Here is a 25,309-nt window from a genome sequence, read left to right as displayed (position 1 = left end):
AGCTGAACCTTTTTAACGCCTATATTTGCTTATTACTTTTTATTCCTCAACATTTTGCTATCTCCATTAACATGGTATGAAGCTATTTCTATTATGCAAAAACACATTAGTTCATATAAAGATAGGGAATGTATCAGTTGATAATGAAATGATTATGGTCACTATGCTACATATGTGTTGATAAATTTAATAAAAGCTAGTAAATTGGCCATTTTTTCTGCCCCTTTTGTGTGCTACCTATCCAAGAATAAAATAAAACTTCCTACATTTAATTGACCTTTTTTTTTCTTTCTTTTTTTTTTTTTTTTACCAAGCCAGGTCTATTAACAAGTGATACAATTTATCCAAATAACGAATCCTGTTTATAAAGCCACAGATGAAGTTTAAGTGGACAGCAGGTATTCAATTCCTTATCTGCTTTCCTGCCAAGTTGCTCATTCGCATTTTTGAGTTTGTCCAGACCAATGAGGTGGCAAACATTTACACCGGCCTTGCAAAGAGCTTATTCATATTTAAATAAAGCTATTATCTCTGCCTTGAGTTTCAATAGTTTTATACTGGGCCTCTAGAGAATTCCTCTCGGCACTGCCATCTAATCAGCTTTAGCTTTTAATTAAACAGCTGTCATTTGCTTCCTAATTCTACTTCGACCTGATGTTCTATTAAATTTTAATTTACGCTAGGCTGGATAAGGAATATATTCCTTCAGACAACAAAGGAATACTATTAACTAGGTTACAGTTGTAATAGAAAAAAAATGAAAAACATTGGCTACTTCTAATGCCAGGTTTGGAAAGTTGTCACATTTTTCGTTTTCAATTTTGATTATTCGTTAGAACCTTTTGTCACACTTTGCATGAATCAAAGGGAACAGGTGCTGTAGAAAAGGTAAATTTATTAAGCTACAACTATGATTCAGGGCTGGACAGATCCCAGTATCTCAGTAGGCAACACACTTAAATCTGTCACATATAAGGAGCCATTTACTCAGATCAGCCATAAAGCACGGATACTTGGCACCACATGCAAAAAAAAAAAAGATGCAATGAACTTTCTGACATCTTTCTATCTTAGATTGCGCCAAATTTCTCAGCACATTTTCTCATGCTTTAGTAGCTTATTCTGGGAGGATGGACTGGATAGGATAGCCTTTGCTACACTGGTGCATCAATGAGCTTTGGACACACATGGTTTGGTGCCAATTCACTGTTGTCCTTCCTTTGGCGACATTTGATTTATTAATAAACATCTTCCCTAGCTCATAAGTATATTTTACAAGGGTTCATAATGGATAATTTGTGCTAAGGAGTAGAGATGAGCAAACCAAGTCCAGTAAACCCAGTCTTGTACAGAACTTGTTGTACCCTGGCTACAACTACATATAAACAACCCATGATCCTCAAAAAAGGAATATTTTTTTTTTGGGGGGGGGGGGGGGGGAGGGTGTCATAAAAAAGCTATTTTTTCTTAACCCCTTAGGGACTCAGCCCAATTTCCCCTAAAGGACTCAGCTAGAGATGAGCAAAGTTACAGTGATTCGATTTGTCACGAACCTTGCGGCTCGGCAGTTGCTGACTTTAGCCTGCATAAATTAGTTCAGCTTTCAAGTGCTCCGGTGGGCTGTAGACTCTCTCCTAGGACTGTATCCACCTTTTCCAGCCCACCTGAGCACCTGAAAGCTGAACTAATTTATGCAGGCTAAAGTCAGCACCGGGGGAGGTGCCGGAGTTCACTGCTATAGAAATCGGTAAGCAGAACTTTGCATATGGTTGCACATATTTGTGATAGTTGGATATACAGTTTAGGGATTAGGGTCTCCACAGTGAGCGATTAGTTCCCTATCCCAAATGCATATTATTATACGTAGTATTATGGCTATTCCATCTTATATGTGATATGCACTGACATTTTGTACTGAATATATGATGCAGTGACGTGTACCCGTCTCCCTTCATGCACTTTAAAAGTATTGGCATTGTGTAATATAAAGACCCAAAAGTATGCGTACATATGTTCTAATGGAATATAAATAAAGCATTGTTTTTTATTGTTCTAAATACATGGTTAAGCTCTTTTTTAAAACAAAAATTAAGGTGTTACCCCCGAGACTGATCAGCGGCGGGTGGGCCGGCCACTCTCTTATATGGAAGAGGGATGGCCACATAGTTTATTAAAAAAAAAAAAAAAGGTCTGCACCCCCCCCCCCCCCCGGGTCACGCCTCTTAAGGTGCTGCGGACCCGCGGACAAAAGGTGCTGTGGACCCGCGGACACCTACAGTATGGTACGCTGAAATTTTTTAAAATCTTTTTTTTTAAACCCTAAAGCTCTGTCCCTGCCTAACTAAAGCTTTCCCTAAACGCTACTGTGCCAGAGGGCCCAGAACAATGCCAGATGCTACTTGTTTCACTGTGAGGGGGAGATGCAGCACGGGGCTCCATCCTGCTAAGCACCAGAAACAAAATGTTGATGAGCAGAGCGGAGCAACATGTTCCTGCTCTCCTACCCCCCTCCTCATACAATGTGAATGGTGCAGCTGTCCTGGGGAGGGGTGATGTACGGATGATGTTTGGTAATATATTACAACACTGATCATCATCCTTTTTTGGGTCATGGGGTCATTGTATTGACCAGCGATTTGCGGCGATCACCAATATTGGGGGTCCTCAGGACCCCCTAGGCGCTGCGCTGGGGTGCCTGCTGGATGATTTCAGCAGGCATCCCGGTCCGGTCCTCACCCTGTGAATTGGCAGGCACCAAAATTCCCACGGGCATATCCTGTACACCCTGGGTCCTTAAGGACTGGGGATGGAGGGCGTACCTGTACGGCTAGCGTCCCCAAATGGTTAACTATTTTAGGACACCAATCGTTTTGCAACTCCCAAAAGGTAGAAATTTTTGAAACTGTTGGAAAAAGTCATTGTGTCTTCAGAAATCTCTGTGTACATTTTATTACTGGCAGGCATATGCTAACAAAAAGGGATACTTAATACACCCTTATGTTAATGTTAAAAAGCATTAAACAAGCTGTTACTTATGATAAGCTACCAAAATTTGCCATAACTTTAACTACTTGAATACAATTCTACTTGACCTAGCAGTGTTGTACAGGGTTTTAGGCAGTGTTATACACGTGTTTTGTGGGTTATTGTATTGCTGGTTTGCACAGGCTAGAGATGAGCGAAGTTACAGTGATTGTTACAGTGATTCGATTCCTCACGAACTTCTCGGCTCGGCGTTTGCTGACTTTAACCTGCATAAATGAGTTCAGCTTTCAGGTGCTCCAGTGGGGTGGAAAAGGTGGATACAGTCCTAGGAGAGAGTCTCCTGCCCACCGGAGCACCTGCAAGTTGAACTAATTTATGCAGGCTAAAGTCAGCAACTGCCGAGTCGTAAAGTTCGTGACGAATCGAATCACTGTAACTTCGCTCAACTCTAGCACAGACCTTGTTTGTCGCATACCAAACTGTTTTAAAAAGTTCTACGAGCCAGGCGAACCAAATTTTTGAAATGCTTGGTCAACTCTACCAAGGAGCAATAACAGCCAAGTCATGATGCACCATGGGTAGTTTGTCTGGTGCAGCCAGTTTTTTCTTTTTCTGAAATTGCCATCTTCGGTTTTGATTGCGTACTCTATACCTGGTATCAGGGTGACACTAAAAGTCTTTGGGTCACAGCTACTTCTCTGTCTCTATAACGTAACTATGGATGCAGGATAACATCACTTTCTGTATCTGACATGTAGGTGTAAGTGTTGCATAACAGGTAGGGCAGAAACGCAGCCTAACATAAGATGTAAGCAGAAGCAGGGGTCATGACAGATAGGCATTGTGATTTGATCGGTGGAAGTAAATGTCACTTCATAAGGAACATTCAGTAGGCGGCTGCTGCAGGAACTCACAGAAGAGCTAATGTTTAAATAGGGTACTATTCATTACATGTAGTGCACTATACTGAATAACAGCCTAGCCTACTGGGTATATCTACACTATTAAATGAGGTAGGATGCCCACAAAGTATACTCCACAAAATACTGACACAATACTGTGTATGCACTGTAGTGTTTAATCCACAGTTTAGCAGTGGACGCTAAAACCTCTGGCATTTAAACTCCCTGAACAACGTCTGTGACTTTTTGTCTTACTGAGTAATAAGATTGTCCCTTTCACTTATCTGGGGGCAGGATCCCTATTACAGCCCCCATAGATACTGGTACTCTGCCACCTCTCATTGTTTTTGCTTTATCTTCTATTGCTTCCAGACATAATTGCTAATGTGGCTTTTCTTGACAGCTGTTTTCTTACTTTAAGTGTTCTCAATGACCTTCAGTGGCCACTACACATTATGAACTCATTCTCTTTCCCTGACACATTGAGATGCTGCTGGTCTACAATTCTTAACCTGATTCTAAACGTCTTGCATTAGCCATCCCAATATGAGATGTGAATGTGGCTATAATTCATCCTTTATTACTAGTAATTGTGCTGTTTTATATCACTACAGCTTTCCAAATGGCACACAAAGTGATCAAGGTTATACCAACTGGCCTGGCAATTGCTGAACTGAGAATCACACATATGTCCACTATCTTTCAAATAGTAAGCACAGCAGTACTAATATACCATCAGCCTCAGTCTCTGCAGGAATATCAATAAGGCAGCAGTTAAGCGTTGACTGTGCGAAAGTTACATCTCAGATGATCTGTAATTGTGACCAATTGATCATGGTTGACATAAGACAATGTAGAATCTGTTCATCGGATTCCATATTATCAGCAACTTAAACTAATTTAACTCATAGCAGTGGAATAAATATGAGACCTGTGGGCCCTAGGGCAAATTGTTCACTTAGTGGTTTGGGGAGCAATTAGAGGAGTGGGGGGGGGGGGGGGGGCATTGGAAGCAGTCTGTCTGAGGGAGGCCTTGGAGCAGTCTTTGTAGGGATAGGGGCATAGGGTACTGGGTACAGAAAAACATCATGGAGAACAGTCTTTGTCGGGGGGGGGGGGGGTATAGTGTACAGTCTGTGGCAGAGGGAACACAGTGAGATGTCTTTTACGAGCATCTGGAGGCTGTGCTGAAAAAATATATGATCAATGAAAACCCCACCTTACCATATTATGACTGCAAGTGACAAGTGACAGCTGTCAGTTCAGATCATCAGAATCACTGTTGGGCCCAGAATGTTCCATATCACGCCCATAGGAAACTGGCCTAAGGGTCTGCTTGTTAATTTCTTGATACCACATACAGAAGGACAAGTCCATGCCTTGATGGGTTAGAGTTTTACAAGGAGAGTTTCCACAATTATAGTTGGATATAATTGGGGTCTGCTCGTAGCATTGTTAGAAACTATTTACTGAGGTTTGAAAAAAAGCTGCTCATAGGATATGTCTTATGGAGGACAGTGAAACATGTGTTCAGTGAAAATCCTATTTCTTACCAGCTTTAATAAGACATCTGCCAATGTTATCAACTAGATGATCTTTATATGTGCAACCACAGATTTAGAGGAAGAATGATTAAAGTTATTTTCATGTTGGTTTAATTACAGAGCAATGCTGATATTAAAGCAAATAATATCAAATGATATCAACCAAATCTATAAACTACTGTATGTAGATTAAGATATACAGCATGACCAGTAGAGATGAGCAAACTTTTGAAAAATTTTATTCGGCCGATTCGCCAAATTTTTTTCCAAAAATAATTAGGTTTGGGTCGAATTTATATTAAAAACGGCTATTTCTGGCCTACAGAGAGCCTCAATAGGGGTGTAGAACACTTTGCTGTGTGCTAACACACATATGGAGTGTGCTGGGGTAGTGAAATAATACTGTTATTCAGAATAACATGCAGATTACCGTCATCGCTATTAGAATCACTGCCGCAGAGCGGCACAATGACAGAGCCTGGAGGTGGCATCAGTATGAGGAAACCATGTAGTGGCTGAATGACACAGCGGGGAGGTGTTTGCAGCATGAGGAGACCACATAGTGGTTGAATGAAACAGCGTGGAGGTGTTGGCAGCATGAGGAGACCATATAGTGGCTGAATGACACAGCTTGGAGGTGTTGACCGCTTGAGGAGACCTTATAGTGGCTAAAAGACGCAGCGTGGAGGTTTTGGCAGCATGAGGAGACCATATAGTTGCTGAATGACACAGCCTGGAGCTGGCAGCAGCATGAGTAGACACTAGGACTTCACAATCCCTAAGATTACAAGATGAATTTTGAAATTTAAATTGAATATTTATGGTAGCTAGTGCTACCATAATTTTTTTTAGGCCCAGGCCCAGCAGCATCAGTAAACCATATATTGGCTTAAAGGAGTTCTCTAAGCTAAAACGTTTAACCCCCGCTGTGCCCGGGCTGTAAAACTATACATAATAACCTTTCACTTACCTGCCTACGATCCCCCGTTGTTCTGATATCGCCGTCCCGTCCTCCGGTCCCGGTCTCTTCCACTTCCTGCGGGTCGGTGACTTCACTCTGCGCTCAGCCTATCAAGCAGCCGCAGCAATGTCCCGTCGCAGCCGCTGATAGGCTGAGTGAAGTCACAAAGTGAAGTCACCGACCCGCAGGAAGTGGAAGAGACCGGGACCGGAGAACGGGACGGCGATATCGGAACAATGGGGGATTGTAGGCAGGTAAGTGAAAGGTTATTATGTATAGTTTTACAGCCCGGGCACAGCGGGGGTAAAAGTTTTAGCTTAGAGAACTCCTTTAATGACACAGCCTGGAGGTGGCTGAATCATGAGGAGACCATATAATGGCTGAATGGCACAGCCTAGAGGTGACTGAAAGCATGAGGAGACTATACAGTGGCAGAATGGCACAGTCAGGAGGTGGCTGAAGCATAAGGAGACCATATAGTGTCTGAATTGAAATTGAAATTTAAGATTTTGAACTTGAAATTGAGGATTTTGAAATTGAAATTTTAACTCTCAAGTTTTAGTGTCCTGGGCCCCGGTGTGTTGGTACAAAGGACCAACTTTTACAAGGAGTCACATGGTGGCACAATGACAGAGCCTGGAGATGGCATCAGTATGAGGAGACCATTTAGTGGCTGAATAACTGCCTGGAGTTTGTGGCAGCATGAGGAGACCATATAGTGGCTGAATGACACAATCCTGGAGGTGGCAGCAGCATGAGTAGACACTAGGACTTCACAATCTTTCACAATTGAATACTTATGGTAGCTAGCGCTACCATAATTTTTTTTAGGCCCAGGCCTAAATCATGAGACCATAATGTGACTGAATTGCACAGCCTGGAGGTGTCTGAAGCATGAGAAGACCATTGAAAATTAAGATTTTTTTACAGCTACAAAATAGTACACTACTTAGATGTTGGTATGCACTTATGAGGGCAGAAAAATGCACTACAGTACGCTTTAAAAAAAACGTATTTTAGTAAAACAACAGCCGGTGATTACTTTTGCCTGGACTTTCACAGTATCTAGGCCCTTGACAGATTAACAGGTAAAAAATAGTACACTACTTAGATGTACAGTACAGACCAAAAGTTTGGACACACCTTCTCATTCAGAGTTTTCTTTATTTTCATGACTGTGAAAATTGTAGATTCACACTGAAGGCATCAAAACTATGAATTATATACATAACAAAAAAAGTGTGAAAATATGTCATATTCTAGGTTCTAGCCACCTTTTGCTTTGATTACTGCTTTGCACACTCTTGGCATTCTCTTGATGAGCTTCAAGAGGTAGTCACCTGAAATGGTCTTCCAACAGGAGTTCCCAGAGATGCTTAGCACTTGTTGGCCCTTTTTACCTTCACTCTGCTGTCCAGCTCACCCCAAACCATCTTGATTGGGTGCAGGTCCGGTGACTGTGGAGGCCAGGTCATCTAGCGCAGCACCCCATAACTCTCCTTCTTGGTCAAATAGCCCTTACACAGCCTGGAGGTGTGTTTGGGGTCATTGTCCTGTTGAAAAAGAAATGATGGCCCAACTAAACGCAAATCGGATGGAATAGCATGCCGCTGCAAGATGCTGTGGTAGCCATGCTGGTTCAGTATGCCTTCAATTTTGAATAAATCCCCAACAGTGTCACCAGCAAAGCACCCCCACACCTTCACACCTCATCCTCCACACCAGCACACCTGTGAAGTGAAAACCATTTCAGGTGACTACCTCTTGAATCTCAACAAGAGAATGCCAAGAGTGTGCAAAGCAGTAATCAAAACAAAAGGTGGCTACTTTGAAGAACCTAGAATATTACATATTTTCAGATGTTTCACACTTTTTTTTGTTATGTATATCATTCCATATGTGTTAATTCATAGTTTTAATGCCTTCAATGTGAATCTACAATTTTCATAGTCAAGAAAATAAAGAAAACTCTATGTGAGAAGGTGTGTCCAAACTTTTGGTCTGTACTGTAGGTATGTGGTGTGCACTTATGAGGGCAGAAAATTGTGTTACAGTACACTTAAAAACCAGCAGTATCTAGGCCCTTGACAGATTAACAGGTACAAAATTAGATGTAGTATCTACATAGATATAGGTATGTGGTATGCACTTATGAGGACAGAAAAATGTGCTACAGTACACTTAAAAACCAGCAGGGTAAAAAAACACCCGTTGAGTACTTTTGCCTGGACTTTCAAGGTATCTAGGCCCTTGCCAGATTAACAGGTACAAAATAGATGTAGGTATGTGGCAGAAAAATGTGCTACAGTATGCAAAAAAAAAAATTGCCCACAGCACCAGCAGTACACAACAATGCTGGAGTACACAGTCACTGTGTACTAAACCCAAAATTGCAAAAAGACTCTCTCTCAAATACTATAAGGAATGGACTGCTGGGTATGGATTATACCGTCTACAGACTAGTATAACCAGGAGACCAGTTGTTATGGAACAAAGACACAGATTTGCCCTAAAAAATCATTTCACCCTCCTGTGAAAACGTTTCTACAGCTGAGGCAACACACAGCTCTCTACCCCTCTCTGTAATACAATGCTGTTCACAGTGACTGAGGGGTTAATCGCTGCAGTAAGAATTAATTTCTGTGCCGAAACGCTGTGCTCTTTGTCCTACAGAAGGCTGAGGTGACTAAGAGCTGAAACACTGCTGCAACAAGTTTTTCTGTGTAACACACACACAGCGATGTCCGTCCTATCTCTCTGCAGCGTAATGAATGATATGACAAGCCGCAAAATGGCTGCTGAATATATAGGGCTGTGACATCACTGGGGTGACTGGCTACTGATAGGCTGCATTCTGCATGTGATTCAGGGTCATCCCGCCTATCTGCCTTCCCGCCTTGCCTTCCCAGTGTTCCTTGCCCCATGTACTGACATTTGGATCCGCCATTTAAGATGCCCTGGAGCCCGGACCGCAGTAAATGGAGTTTAATGAAGCAATTGACACGATAGAATCGCGGAGATATTCACATTCATTGTGAATCTAATTTTTCATTAAATTCGTAACAAATTCGGGTTCGTCAGCTTCGATCCGCTCATCTCTAATGACCAGTACTGTGCATAATGTATTGTAACGGAAACGTATAAAGAGAACATTGCTGAAATAGATACTTCTCATTTCAATATCACCCTCAGTGGTGAAGGCACTTGTAGACATTGCATAAATTGTTTGTTTTCATCTACAGTATATGGTCGTGTATTTCTAGGCATGCTCTAGAACTACTCCTACTGCTTTCTCAAACTGTGAATGTAGGAAGGTTTTAAACTGAGCACGGCATGAAGCCAATGCTGAACATGGCTGCGTATCTGCATGATCATTGGATTAACATACATTATTCAGCAGAGTATTACTAGCTGCCTAGAAAATCGCTTGTTCTTCAATTTGTGTGTCACATTTAGAAGTCTCGATCCTTTTTAGCGGGAAGAAGTGAATTCAGCTAAGAAAAAGTTCTTGAGGGATGATAATTGTCTATGTATTATTGGGTTAACTGGTCAAGACTGGTATATGTTTATATGCATAGGGGTAAGCATATGAATATTATTACCACCTGCCTAATATTGTTTATGTCCCCCTGTATTGTGAAAATGGTACACTACCTCCACCAGCTTGGCTTCTTTCTATATTGAAGGTAAATGAAGGAAATGCATGTGAAAGTCCACAAATTGTAGAAGAAAACATGATTTATAAGACATAGTCACCTTCTTTTATTGTTTCTTGTTAGGACAGGGTCAGCATAGAAACTCTGACTGGTCTGCAGCTACATGGCACCATATATAACAAGCGGTGATGCAAAATACTGCATAATATGTCATGCAATCTTTCTACCGTACTCAGAAGTAACTTTGCCAGCAGTTAGTGGTGGATTATGTCTTCTGTGGGATTGGACCAGATGAGCCATGGGAACCTTTTCCCTGTTACATTTATTTATACAACTATGGCTTTTTACCTGCAGTGGGAGTAACACTGAAGTATTGGGAAAGGGTCTAATGGAGCATCCATCTTACCCTTATAGTCAGTATGTCAGTGGACTACTATTTTGTACTTCCTCAGTATTGTGGCTGAACTGTTAACAGTGGTCCCTCAAGTTACAATATTAATTGGTTTCAGGACGACCATTGTATGTTGAGACCAGAACTCTAGAAACCTGCTAATTTGTTCCAAAGCCACCAAAATTTCATCTAAAAATAGGAAAAAGTGAGGATTAAACAAAAATAAGTAGATAACTAATATAGATATAGCAAGTACTTCCATATAAAAGTAAGAAAGATCTGCTGGAAGCTGTAATCACTATGTAGAGGACAGAAGCTTCTTCAGGGTCCTGTACAGTACACAATGTCCTTAAAAAGTAAAATGGAGCCGCCCTTACTTAGTGTCCAAAGGAGCAGCTAACTGTGGCATAGGTTAAGAGTAGTACAGAACATGTAATACCTCCCTCCACTGTAGGGGGTGCTACCAGACAGGAATTCAGTGCCTTCACTTCAATAATACAGGGGTTTTACCAGTGAAATGTCCATTCTGATTTGTTCTTCCAGCCATTTCAATGTTTTGCAGATCTGGACTGTCCCTAGCATTGTATGTTCAGTCTGGTTTCAAGTTACAATGGTCCGGAAAAGACCATTGTATGTTGAAACTATTGTATGTTGAGGCTATTGTAAGTTGAGGGATCAATGTATTTTCCTGCCATTGTATTAATAAATATGACCTTTCTTTGCAATTTAAAGTAAACGTAATGTCTTCTTGTATAGATGACTGGGAGCTATAGATTGAATTTCTTCAATACATATTATGGCAACTACAATGGGGTTTGACTTCTGCACAGATACAAAGGCTCTTTAAGGGTAAGGTCACACGTAGCGCATCCACATTGTATTTGATGCACTACTGACCACCCCTAGAGTCTGCCTCCTATATTGCCCAAGTGTCTTGGTTTGTCTGCTCATAGTAGCAAAACGTGACCACGAGCAGACACAGACTGAGCTGCAAGTCGCTCGCGCATGTGTGCAGTATACACAGACATCGTGGTCTTTCCCTCTGCTAGGCCGAGCGGCGGCAATGTCTGTGAATACGCTGCTCATAGTGAGCACGACTCGCAGCTCAGTCTGTGTCTGCTTCGAGTGGCATATTGCTGCTATGAGCAGACAAACCAGGACACTCGGGCAAAGCAGGACGCTGACTCTAGGGATGGTCAGTAGCATGTCCGCAGCTTCAAATACGCTATGTGTGACCTTACTGTTACACAGGACAATTTCTAGGAACCCTTATTCCCTATATTTGGTCCATGTACTTAGGCCAGTGATCAGCTGGAGAGTGAGCAAATCCACATTGTGTGGCTGTTGGAATTTTTGGTTGTAAGCCACACATCAACCTATTTAATTCACCCAGCGATTGTCTATGTGGCGCGGCCGCACAATTGGCCGAGGCTCATAAAAGCTGTATACGTGAGCACCATTCAGCAAGATTAGCCCTTTATCCTGCATCAGTCAGCCCATGTTAACAACCCATTAGGTCAGTCCCCCACCTTAGGTAATAACAGAAGCTGATAAAGTGTCTTTAAACAATCGTTTATTGTCTTGGATTTTTTTTTATCAAAGTTAAAGATGGCTAAAGTACTAAATCATTCATTTTATCCACTAACATAAATACTATGCAAGATACTATTCAGTACAAACCAACCTACGTGTTCCATGTTACGATACCACCACAGCATGCTATTTTTAACCTTTTAGAACAGTCAGACGCATACATAGAGTAGAAATAACCCTATAGAACAGTGGTCTTCAACCTGCAGACCTCCTGATGTTGCAAAACTACAACTCTCAGCATGCCCGGACAGCCGTTGGCTGTCAGGGCATGCTGGGAGTTGTAGTTTTGCAACATCTGGAGGTCTGCAGATTGAAGACCACTGCTATAGAAGAATGAATATTAAAGCAAAACCTCTAGCCCAGCTAGAACCATTGCATCAATAGGCGAAGTGCTTGTTGACCCATTACCTTTTTGCCATTCATTATGGCACAGTAGAGCAACCTAAGGATGTGACTAACATAAGTTGGCATACCTTTTTCATGGTAATTTCTATGCAACTTTGGTCCATAAACAAATATGGTAGTCAAAAAAAAGTCTGCAACTTTCACAATTTCAAACAATATTTAATAAAAAGTAAAAAAAAAATAAAAAATAAATAACTCTGCAGCACTTTTTATACATGTACCCATATGTTTGGTTGAGTTTCTTGTTCCCTTCGCTGCCGAGATAGAATCAGACGTGCTGACTCAACAACAGCGTGTCTGTAGAGATTATTGTACAATGCTGCCAACTATGTAAGTGATGTTTACTTTTCTCTTCATAAGTTCTGCCTTTGAACTGCATTGAAATCCATTTTTCAGCAAAGGATACAGATAACATGAAGTAAGCAATGGGGAAAACGTTCCAGACATTTATCAATGATATTATCTCATAGGAGCTACAAGCACAGAAGTCATCCATAACAAGAGTTGTTTTGTGAACTTGTATACGGTGTCATGAAGAGGCCGTAATCCATAGCTACCTACATTGCACAGAGCAGAGGGAGCAGCTCATTTACAGCAATTAATCAGATGGACGGCATACACGGGCTAAATGGAAGCTGAGCTAATGGAAGCATTAGTGTCCAACTACTGTAAATTCATCAGGGGGGCCGAGCCGTACAAGCTCATGGTCACTTCAATGTCTGCAGTCTGGATAGATAATTCTCTGGGAATCAGTCTCTGTCTGTCTGAGCGTTTAGCCCCCCGGAGGCTTTGTGCAACATTAGTAAATATCTATGCAATCTGCCATGGCCTTTCTACTGGGATAAGAAGTCATTTACTTAAAGGGGTACGCTGTCCCTAGACATCTTATCCCCTATCCAATGGATAGGGGATAAGATGTATGACCATGGGGTCCCCACAGCTGGGACCCCCATAATCTTTGTGCAGCACCCAGGGTTGGTCGCCACGCTCCCTCGCATAGACTTGCATTGAGAGGGCATGGTGTGACCTGATGAGGGGTGTGGTCGTGACATAAGGACCCCCTCCACCCGCTCTGAGCATTCGGAACAAAATGTTCAGAACGATGGGGCAGCAGAGTACCCCTTTAACTGGGTTAAGCTCAGCAGCCCAGACTACCTAACCAGAGTGTGTAATGTTGGTGTCACGATGCCGGCTGGCAGGAGGTGGATCCTCTGTGCCAGAGAGGGATTGGCGTGGACCGTGCTAGTGGACCGGTTCTAAGTCACTACTGGTTTTCACCAGAGCCCGCCGCAAAGCGGGATGGTCTTGCTGCGGCGGTAGTGACCAGGTCGTATCCACTAGCAACGGCTCAACCTCTCTGACTGCTGAAGATAGGCGCGGTACAAGGGAGTAGACAGAAGCAAGGTCGGACGTAGCAGAAGGTCGGGGCAGGCAGCAAGGATCGTAGTCAGGGGCAACGGCAGGAGGTCTGGAACACAGGCTAGGAACACACAAGGAAACGCTTTCACTGGCACAATGGCAACAAGATCCGGCGAGGGAGTGCAGGGGAAGTGAGGTATAAATAGGGAGTGCACAGGTGAACACACTAATTAGAACCACTGCGCCAATCAGCGGCGCAGTGGCCCTTTAAATCGCAGAGACCCGGCGCGCGCGCGCCCTAGGGAGCGGGGCCGCGCGCGCCGGGACAGGACCGACGGAGAGCGAGTCAGGTACGGGAGCCGGGGTGCGCATCGCGAGCGGGCGCCACCCGCATCGCGAATCGCATCCCGGCTGGAGGCGGTATCGCAGCGCACCGGGTCAGTGGATCTGACCGGAGCGCTGCAGTAGCGAGAGTGTAGCGAGCGCTCCGGGGAGGAGCGGGGACCCGGAGCGCTCGGCGTAACAGTACCCCCCCCCCTTGGGTCTCCCCCTCTTCTTAGAGCCTGAGAACCTGAGGAGCAGACTTTTGTCTAGGATATTGTCCTCAGGTTCCCAGGATCTCTCTTCAGGACCACAACCCTCCCAATCGACCAAAAAAAAAGTTTTCCCTCTGACCTTCTTGGAGGCCAGTATCTCCTTTACGGAGAAGATGTCCGAGGGGCCGGAAACAGGAGTGGGAGAAACAAGTTTGGGAGAGAAACGGTTGATGATGAGTGGTTTAAGAAGAGAAACGTGAAAGGCATTAGGAATACGAAGAGAAGGAGGAAGAAGAAGTTTGTAAGAGACAGGATTAATCTGGCACAAAATTTTGAAAGGACCAAGATAGCGTGGTCCCAATTTGTAGCTAGGGACACGGAAGCAGACATATTTAGCGGAGAGCCATACCTTGTCTCCAGGAGAAAAAATGGGGGGAGCTCTTCTTTTCTTATCAGCAAACTTCTTCATGCGTGATGAAGCCTGTAAGAGAGAATTTTGGGTCTCTTTCCATATGGTGGAAAGATCACGAGATATTTCATCCACAGCGGGCAAACCAGAGGGCAAGGGAGTAGGGAGGGGGGGAAGAGGGTGACGGCCGTACACCACGAAAAATGGGGATTTGGAGGAAGATTCAGAGACTCTGAAGTTATACGAGAATTCGGCCCATGGTAGAAGATCTGCCCAGTCATCCTGGCGGGAGGAAACAAAATGCCGTAAATAATCACCCAGGACCTGGTTAATTCTTTCTACTTGCCCATTGGATTGAGGATGATATGCAGAAGAAAAGTTTAATTTAATCTTGAGTTGTTTACAGAGAGCCCTCCAGAATTTTGACACGAATTGGACGCCTCTATCCGAGACGATCTGCGTGGGCAACCCGTGAAGACGAAAAATGTGTACAAAAAATTGTTTTGCCAACTGAGGCGCTGAAGGAAGACCAGGAAGAGGGATGAAATGTGCCATCTTGGAGAATCGATCAACGACCACCCAAACAACAGTGTTGCCACGGGATGGGGGTAAGTCTGTAATAAAGTCCATACCAATCAGAGACCAAGGCTGTTCGGGGACAGGCAGAGGATGAAGAAGACCAGCGGGCTTCTGGCGAGGAGTCTTATCCCGGGCACAGACAGTGCAGGCTCGCACAAAATCCACAACATCCGTCTCCAGAGTAGGCCACCAATAGAAACGAGAGATGAGTTGCACGGATTTCTTGATGCCCGCATGACCTGCGAGATGGGAGGAGTGACCCCATTTGAGGATTCCGAGGCGTTGGCGTGGAGAGACGAAGGTCTTCCCTGGAGGAGTTTGCCTGATGGAGGCTGGAGAAGTGGAGATCAGGCAGTCAGGAGGAATGATGTGTTGCGGAGAGAGCTCTACTTCCAAGGCATCCGAGGAACGAGAGAGAGCATCGGCCCTAATGTTCTTATCGGCAGGCCGAAAGTGAATTTCAAAATTAAATCGGGCAAAGAACAGAGACCACCTGGCCTGGCGAGGATTCAGCCGTTGGGCAGACTGGAGATAGGAGAGGTTCTTGTGATCGGTGTAAATAATAACTGGAAATCTTGATCCCTCCAGCAGATGCCTCCATTCCTCAAGTGCTAATTTAATGGCTAGAAGCTCTCGATCCCCGATGGAGTAGTTCCTCTCCGCCGGAGAGAAGGTCCTAGAAAAAAACCCACAAGTAACAGCATGCCCGGAAGAATTTTTTTGTAGAAGGACCGCTCCAGCTCCTACTGAGGAGGCATCAACCTCCAATAGGAAGGGTTTAGATGGGTCAGGTCTGGAGAGCACGGGAGCCGAAGAAAAGGCAGACTTGAGCTGTTTAAAGGCGTCTTCCGCTTGAGGAGGCCATGACTTAGGATTGGCATTCTTTTTGGTTAAAGCCACGATAGGAGCCACAATGGTGGAAAAATGTGGAATAAATTGTCTGTAATATTTGGCGAACCCCAAAAAACGTTGAATAGCACGGAGTCCGGAGGGGCGTGGCCAATCTAAGACGGCAGAGAGTTTGTCTGGATCCATTTGTAGTCCCTGGCCAGAGACCAAGTATCCTAGGAAAGGAAGAGATTGACATTCAAACAGACATTTCTCCATTTTGGCATAAAGTTGATTGTCACGAAGTCTCTGAAGAACCATGCGGACATGCTGGCGGTGTTCTTCTAGGTTGGCAGAAAAAATCAGGATATCGTCCAGATATACAACAACACAGGAATATAAGAGATCACGAAAAATTTCATTAACAAAGTCTTGGAAGACGGCAGGGGCGTTGCACAGGCCAAAGGGCATGACCAGATACTCAAAGTGTCCATCTCTAGTGTTAAATGCCGTTTTCCATTCATCCCCCTCTCTGATGCGGATGAGATTATAAGCACCTCTTAAGTCCAGTTTGGTAAAGATGTGGGCACCTTGGAGGCGATCAAAGAGTTCAGAGATGAGAGGTAGGGGGTAGCGGTTCTTTACCGTGATTTTATTAAGACCGCGGTAGTCAATGCAAGGACGTAGGGAGCCATCTTTTTTGGACACAAAGAAAAATCCGGCTCCGGCAGGAGAGGAGGATTTGCGGATAAAGCCCTTTTTTAAATTTTCCTGGATGTACTCAGACATAGCAAGAGTCTCTGGGGCAGAGAGAGGATAAATTCTGCCCCGGGGTGGAGTAGTGCCCGGGAGGAGGTCAATAGGACAGTCATAAGGCCTGTGAGGAGGTAGAGTCTCAGCTTGTTTTTTGCAAAAAACATCCGCAAAGTCCATATAGGCCTTAGGGAGACCGGTTACAGGGGGAACCACAGGGTCACGGCAAGGAGTACTGGGAACCGGTTTAAGGCAGTCCTTGAAACAAGAGGGACCCCAACTCTTGATCTCCCCAGTGGACCAATCCAGGGTTGGGGAATGGTGTTGAAGCCAGGGTAGTCCAAGGAGAATTTCGGAAGTGCAATTGGGGAGGACCAAAAACTAAATTTTCTCGTGATGAGGTCCGATGCACATTAGGAGGGGCTCCGTGCGGAAACGTATGGTACAGTCCAATCTTTCATTGTTAACACAATTGATGTAGAGGGGTCTGGCGAGACTGGTCACCGGGATGTTGAACCTGTTGATGAGAGAGGCCAAAATAAAATTTCCTGCAGATCCGGAATCCAAGAAGGCCATAGTAGAGAAGGAGAAGGTAGAGGCAGATATCCGCACAGGCACAGTAAGACGTGGAGAAGCAGAGTTGACATCAAGGACTGTCTCACCTTTGTGCGGAGTCAGCGTACGTCTTTCCAGGCGGGGAGGACGGATAGGACAATCCTTCAGGAAGTGTTCGGTACCGGCACAGTACAGGCAGAGATTCTCCATGCGGCGTCGTGTCCTCTCTTGAGGTGTCAGGTGAGACCGGTCGACCTGCATAGCCTCCATGGCGGGAGGCACAGGAACGGATTGCAGGGGACCAGAGGAGAGAGGAGCCGGGGAGAAAAAACGCCTCGTGCGAACAAAGTCCATATCCTGGCGGAGCTCCTGACGCCTTTCGGAAAAACGCATGTCAATGCGAGTGGCTAGATGAATGAGTTCATGTAGGTTAGCAGGGATTTCTCGTGCGGCCAGAACATCTTTAATGTTGCTGGATAGGCCTTTTTTAAAGGTCGCGCAGAGGGCCTCATTATTCCAGGATAGTTCTGAAGCAAGAGTACGGAATTGTACGGCGTACTCGCCAACGGAAGAATTACCCTGGACCAGGTTCAACAGGGCAGTCTCAGCAGAAGAGGCTCGGGCAGGTTCCTCAAAGACACTTCGAATTTCCGAGAAGAAGGAGTGTACAGAGGCAGTGACGGGGTCACTGCGGTCCCAGAGCGGTGTGGCCCATGACAGAGCTTTTCCAGACAGAAGGCTGACTACGAAAGCCACCTTAGACCTTTCAGTAGGAAACTGGTCCGACATCATCTCCAAGTGCAGGGAACATTGAGAAAGAAAGCCACGGCAAAATTTAGAGTCCCCATCAAATTTATCCGGCAAGGATAGTCGTAGGCCTGAAGCGGCCACTCGCTGCAGAGGAGGTGCAGGAGCTGGCGGAGGAGATGATTGCTGAAGCTGTGGTAGTAGCTGCTGTAGCATCACGGTCAGTTGAGACAGCTGGTGGCCTTGTTGCGCTATCTGTTGTGACTGCTGGGCGACCACCGTGGTGAGGTCGGCGACAACTGGCAGAGGAACTTCAGCGGGATCCATGGCCGGATCTACTGTCACGATGCCGGCTGGCAGGAGGTGGATCCTCTGTGCCAGAGAGGGATTGGCGTGGACCGTGCTAGTGGACCGGTTCTAAGTCACTACTGGTTTTCACCAGAGCCCGCCGCAAAGCGGGATGGTCTTGCTGCGGCGGTAGTGACCAGGTCGTATCCACTAGCAACAGCTCAACCTCTCTGACTGCTGAAGATAGGCGCGGTACAAGGGAGTAGACAGAAGCAAGGTCGGACGTAGCAGAAGGTCGGGGCAGGCAGCAAGGATCGTAGTCAGGGGCAACGGCAGGAGGTCTGGAACACAGGCTAGGAACACACAAGGAAACGCTTTCACTGGCACAATGGCAACAAGATCCGGCGAGGGAGTGCAGGGGAAGTGAGGTATAAATAGGGAGTGCACAGGTGAACACACTAATTAGAACAACTGCGCCAATCAGCGGCGCAGTGGCCCTTTAAATCGCAGAGACCCGGCGCGCACGCCCTAGGGAGCGGGGCCGCGCGCGCCGGGACAGGACCGACGGAGAGCGAGTCAGGTACGGGAGCCGGGGTGCGCATCGCGAGCGGGCGCCACCCGCATCGCGAATCGCATCCCGGCTGGAGGCGGTATCGCAGCGCACCGGGTCAGTGGATCTGACCGGAGCGCTGCAGTAGCGAGAGTGTAGCGAGCGCTCCGGGGAGGAGCGGGGACCCGGAGCGCTCGGCGTAACAGTTGGCTTGCCATTTCTGCAGGTCACAACACCAAAGACATTGCTTTTAACCTAAGCCTCCTTCCTGAAATTACTATGACTTTGTAATTGTATAGTTCCAAAATGTTGCCACGTGTTGTCAGATCTGGCAGATTTGTTCCTTGCTTGTTTTATGTTTCCATATTTAATGTTTACTTACCTTGCATAAGTGTAGTATCAATTCCTTTCTACAGCCATGGCGAACATATAGCATGCATGGCAGAGGTGGCACACAAGGGCCTCTCTGCTGGTACATCAAAAGCATAGAGAAAAAGGTTGTAGCATCATGCAATATTGAGTGGTTCTGACCCTTTTCACCCCTCCCCTTTGGCCTCTCTCTTTTTTTGGCTTCACCCTTACACTTTGAGATGAAGACGTTGATTTAGTATTCGAGTCTAGGCAGTCTGGCTCAAATAGGTTAGTCATCACTCTTCTAGAATATGCAGTACAATAGTTACAGTATACAAGTAGAAGTTCATTGAAAATAGAATTTTTATTTGGTGAGACAGAGATGAAGATAGTTTAATGATGTTGGCAGGTCTTTAGACAGGTAAATCGGGCTTCACTTTGGTGGTCTCCATTCCTTAGTCTTGTTGCTTTCAGTACTGAGCTACATCCCGGTCAGCGAGCAGTTGCAAAAAGAACAAAAAAAAATCAGAAAGAAATATCAGAAAGTAAAAAGAATGAGATTAACCCACCATTTAATGACTGGAAATGGAGATGATAGATTGAATAATTATAAAAATGGATTGGATAATGATAAAAACAAATGGTAATGATGGCAACCAGGAATGAAACTGACAAAACAAAGAAAAATATACAATACAAAGAAATAGAAGCATAACTGCAATAATAGACATACATTTAAAAAACAAGTAAAAACATAATCATGAAATGAATTACAATCCGAGATAGGACTGCATGATGCAGAGACGGAGGCCCCCAGAGCTATACAAATGAGTAATAAGTATCAAAGTAATACTATATATAGTGATCACTGCCAGCCTAGTACCCAACTGACCCATAGTGGAAGTATCAAAGCCCACAAACACAATTACCAAAATAGGGCAAGGTAACCCCAGCTGGAGACTCACTCCAGTGGGCTTATTGCATAATACCTCCGACACCCTAAAGCAATATGAATTGTATTTGGTCCGTATATGCTTCTTTTTTTTGTATTGTATATTAATCAGTGTAGGAGTGTATATAAAAAAAGAAAAATATAGACTGACTCACCCTAATCTTTCTCTAGATCTTTCCCTATGATCTAAAAGGACACCAGACTACACAAAACTTCATTGCCACTAAATTATCCCTGTGATGGCATCAGACTATAATCTACCCCTAGCAGAAATGGCAAGAAGGCACTAGGACCCAGAGAAACACAAGCTGAGCAACTTGCGAGGAAACAAACTAGGCAAGATTTCAGCATCTTCCAAATACAAATATCACGATAACATAAGCAGGAATCAAGAAATACAAATGTTTGATCATGAGGTGTCTCTCCTCTGGGACCCCACAATCTCTAAAACAGCCAAAACTTTACACATTCTTAATAACGAATAAAAGGGGCCTCTATAAAAGCCATCATTTTATGGACCTTGTGAAATCAAGATATAATTCTGAGATCACACCATAAGCCTTACACAATATTATCACATTTTCAGTCAAATTACTCTATTGGTTTCATAAACTGGTTATGAAATATGTGATATGAGATGACTAAGGATTGGTGAATAACCTTTTTTGTCACTGCTCTCTGTAATATTGAGTCTTACGTTTAACACACTGTTATATTTTCTCACAAGTAAAAGTGCTCATTTTTTGTTATTGGTATGGTTATGCGTCCTCTATATCAATTCTTTTTTTATTTTACGTGTTCTTATGCTATTATATTCATGGTATATTAAATCAATGTAAAGCAAGTGGCACTAAAATGCTATCTATTAGTAGTATTAATACCTCCTGCATATATTCATTCATGCAGATGTTGATGCAGTCCTACTAAAGGTATTGATCTTCTACTACTGTTTTCATGCAGTATACATTTTTTAAAATAGACCTTCCTTTATTTCCAGTTTTTGAGACCTGGACAACAATTCTCTATACATAAGCTAACTATATAAGGCCTATGAACATGTACTGTCTGTGATCAGTATAAGTAAACAAATCATAGCTTTTTCCTTTAATAATTAGCATATTTAAGTAATATACAGTAAGCATTGCAATGAGTTATAGTTAAATACATGTGTAGGCAGAAGCAAAGATGGCATCACTAGCCACAGGCTTGTCGGGGGTTAATATCTATAAGGAACAGGATAGAAGTGCAGCAATGCAGACAATCCAATGCTGAGTCTATGATGGTGCTGGGATGTAAGACAAAGGAAAGACTTCATAAATATGCAGCTGATTAGACAAATAGAAACATCCGTACTGACCGCAGGGTACGAGACTTGAAGCTCCTATATGGAAACGCCGGTGGACTGGGGCTGCAGAGATGCGTGGGCGCTCAGACTGCATATTTATAGTTTAATAATGACATGTATGTTATTCTGACCAATACAGATGTCATTTCAGTATATTGGACATTTTGGGGAGGAGGGGGCTGTCCAGCATGCATAACTATTCTTGACAAAAAAAATTCAACAGAACCCCCAACGTATTCAGCTATAAGTCAAAGGAGTCTGTCAAAAAGGAACCTATGAGGCAGATGTGGACAGAGTATAGTATACCTCCAGTCAAAAACAAACTTGACCACCTTCCTTAAAGGAAGACTGTCACCAGTGTCACCTGCACTTACTAGTCGTGTTGGCTGGTAGTGCGGGTAACACTGATTAAATTAATGCCTATCACGGGTGGATCTGTCCCTGTAATATTCTTCTTTTTTGGATTATGCTATTCAACAGTTTAGGGCGCGGGCAGGATTATGATCTCTCCTTCGACACGATGACGTCACTGCTGTTTGTTCAGCGCTTGGCTTATAAATATTCATATCATACACCTGCCTCCACATGCTGTTTCCGGCCTTACTACATATGTGCCGTTTCCTGAGTCCACCCAGTTTTACAGCACAGCTTTACAGCCACAGGCATCTTGGACCTGTGTAAGCAACACACATGGCTGTGGCTGTGAAGCTGCACCACGGCTTCTTCCAGGTGTACCCAGGATGGAAGCAGCACCCATATAGTAGGGCCTAAAACAGAGCAGAAAGGCAGAGGAATGATATGAATATTTATGAGCCGGGCAGAAGGCTTAACAAACAGCGCTGATGTCAGCGTGTCCTAAGGAGAGATCGCAACCCTGCCCATGCCCCAAGCTTCTAATTAACATAATCAGAAAAAGAAGAATAATACAGTGATGGATCAGCTCGTGGTAGGCATCAATTTACAAATCTACCTCTATTTGGATTTTGCCTTCCAATCTGGATTTCTACAATTTATATTGCAAACAGTTTGAGAAGTAACTATTTTATTTTCATGTTAGTATATCTTTGTTTTCTTCATATACAGGATACTGAACTATTAAACACTGCTATCCTGACAGGAAGGACAATGTCTATCCCCGTGAAGGTGGTGGCTGTTCAAGAGGATGGCTCTGTGATAGATGTGTCGGATTTCACTGAGTGCAAGTCAGCAGATGAAGACGTCATAAAGGTATGATGAACATCACGTTTAGTTTATCGTCTAAGCCACTGGTCACATATGTTACATGATACGCGTTATAAAATAAGTTGATATTTATTGACTTTTGTTTAAAGTGGAGAAAATATGTAGATGAAATAGTAAATATAAATATAGTAACAGTAAATATAGTATAAAAACTTACAACACATGGTACAGACCATCTGCGCTAATGTTGGAGAAGGGATCAGTGCTTTTCATCAGTGCTTTTCTAAAAAAACTGCAGGTAATTCCTCAGTTATCTTAAACTCAATGGGGCAAACACAGCACTAGTATCACTTTACTGCAGCACACTCTAGCTTCTGATTTATATATCTGTAAGACTAAGTGCTACTGTTGCTTCATAGTAGTGAAGCCCTAGAGGGTACATAGGTAGCAATTGCATCAGGGTTTAGGTGTATGAGGAGGTTCAAAGGCTACTCTAGCACATTATAAGATAGCAGAACATCATTATTATAAATAGCACATGGAATGTGGGGTGGTGGTGGTGGTTGGGGGGGTCCTCTGAGGCTTCATAACTACCTTAGGACATAAACACATTGATAAATCTGCCCATTGACTTAATTCTCATGCTAAAAAAAACAAACAATAAAAGATTTAATGTGGTGCCATGGGGGTGCAAGGAATACCTGATTACTTCGTGACAACAGGGCACCGTTAGCCTATACACGGTCCGAGATTGGAGATAGCTTCTCCTGGGCCATACACATAAAGAAACACACTGACATCGGGTTACGGATAACTGCCTTTTACTGAGCAGGATGCACACCAACAGTATGGTGCAGAGTGGAGAGGATACCTTGCTGGGACTTTTGGTGCTTTTCACTAGTGTTGAGCGGCATAGGCCATATTCAAATTCGCGATATTTCGCGAATATATGGCCGAATATTCGTCATATATTCGCTAAATTCGCATATTCGTAATATTCGCACACCAGTCTCACACAGTAGTATTAGAGCCTTCTTTACACCACACAAGCTGGAAGCAGAGAGGGATGATCACTGTGATGTGTAATGTGAAAAAAATAAAATAATATATAGTGCCATATTCGCGAATATGCGATATTCGCAAATAAAATTCGCATTGCGAATATTCGTGAGCAACACTACTTTTCACCCAATAGATTAATACTGACTTGATATGAGGCTGAAGATTTTCCAGGCCGCTAGGGTTCTGACAAGGTCCTGTGACTTTCTCTGCCAGGGCTTGAACTTTCAATGTACAAGGGATCCCTTGCAGAAGACATGAAATTAGATTTATTCTGGGCTTCCCTCAGAGCTTCTCGACACCACTTACTCCTTCACCACACTTGTGCTCAGCATGAGCTCACAGAGGAACTGGGGTAACTCCTCCCCCACTACACTATATACAGTTGCAATAATAAGTATGTGAACCCTTTGAAATTATATGGATTTCTGCACAAATTGGTCATAAAATGTGATCTGATCTTCATCTAAGTCCCAACAATAGACAATTACAGTCTGCTTAAACTAATAACACACAAAGAATTAAATCTTACCATGTTTTTTTTAACACACCATGTAAACATTCACAGTGCAGGTGAAAAAAGTTTGTAAACCCTTGGATTTAATAACTGGTTGAACCTCCTTTGGCAGCAATAACTTCAAACAAACGTTTCCTGTAGTTGCAGATCAGACGTGCACAACGGTCAGGAGTAATTTTTGACCATTCCTCTTTACAGAATAGTTTCAGTTCAGCAATATTCTTGGGATGTCTGGTGTGAATCGCTTCCTTGAGGTCATGCCACAGCATCTTAATCAGGTTGAGGTCAGCACTCTGACCGGGCCAATCCAGAAGGAGTATTTTCTTCTGTTTAAGCCATTCTGTTGTTGATTTACTTCTATGCTTTGGGTTGTTGCCCTGTTGCAACACCCATCTCCTGTTGAGCTTCAGCTGGTGGACAGATGTCGTGATAAACTTGGGAATTCATTTTTCCTTCGATGATAGCAATCCGTCCAGGCCCTGACGCAGCAAGGCAGCCCCAAACCATGATGCTCCACCATCATACTTCACAGTTGGGATGAGGTTTGATGTTGGTGTGCTGTGCCTCTTTTTCTCCATACATAGGGGTGTGTGTTTCTTCCAAACAACTCAACTTTGGTTTCATCTGTCCACAGAATATTTTGCCAGTACTGCTATGGAACTTCCAGGTGCTCTTGTGCAAATTGTAAACGTGTAGCAATTTTTTTTGGGACAGCAGTGGCTTCCTCTGTGGTATCCTCCCATGAAATCCATTCTTGTTTAGTGTTTTACATATGTAGATTCGCTAACAGGGATGTTAGCATATGCCACAGACTTTTATAAGTCTTTAGCAGACACTCTAGGATTCTTCTTCACCTCATTGA

General features: G+C 43.8%; 1 protein-coding gene across 1 annotated transcript in view; it reads left to right on the top strand.

Moving 5' to 3' along the window:
• Nucleotides 1-25,309, top strand: part of TMEM132B (transmembrane protein 132B) — a 710,993-nt gene that overhangs the window by 597,117 nt on the left and 88,567 nt on the right. The window contains exon 5 of the mRNA XM_056533739.1: nucleotides 22,773-22,916. Within this exon, the coding sequence (XP_056389714.1) occupies nucleotides 22,773-22,916 (144 nt within the window). The remainder of the gene's footprint in view (nucleotides 1-22,772; nucleotides 22,917-25,309) is intronic.

This window comes from Hyla sarda, chromosome 1, assembly GCF_029499605.1.
Source record: "Hyla sarda isolate aHylSar1 chromosome 1, aHylSar1.hap1, whole genome shotgun sequence".
NCBI lineage: Eukaryota > Metazoa > Chordata > Amphibia > Anura > Hylidae > Hyla > Hyla sarda.
The sequence above is the reverse complement of the archived record's forward strand: the minus strand, read 5'-3'. Positions and strand labels throughout refer to the sequence as shown.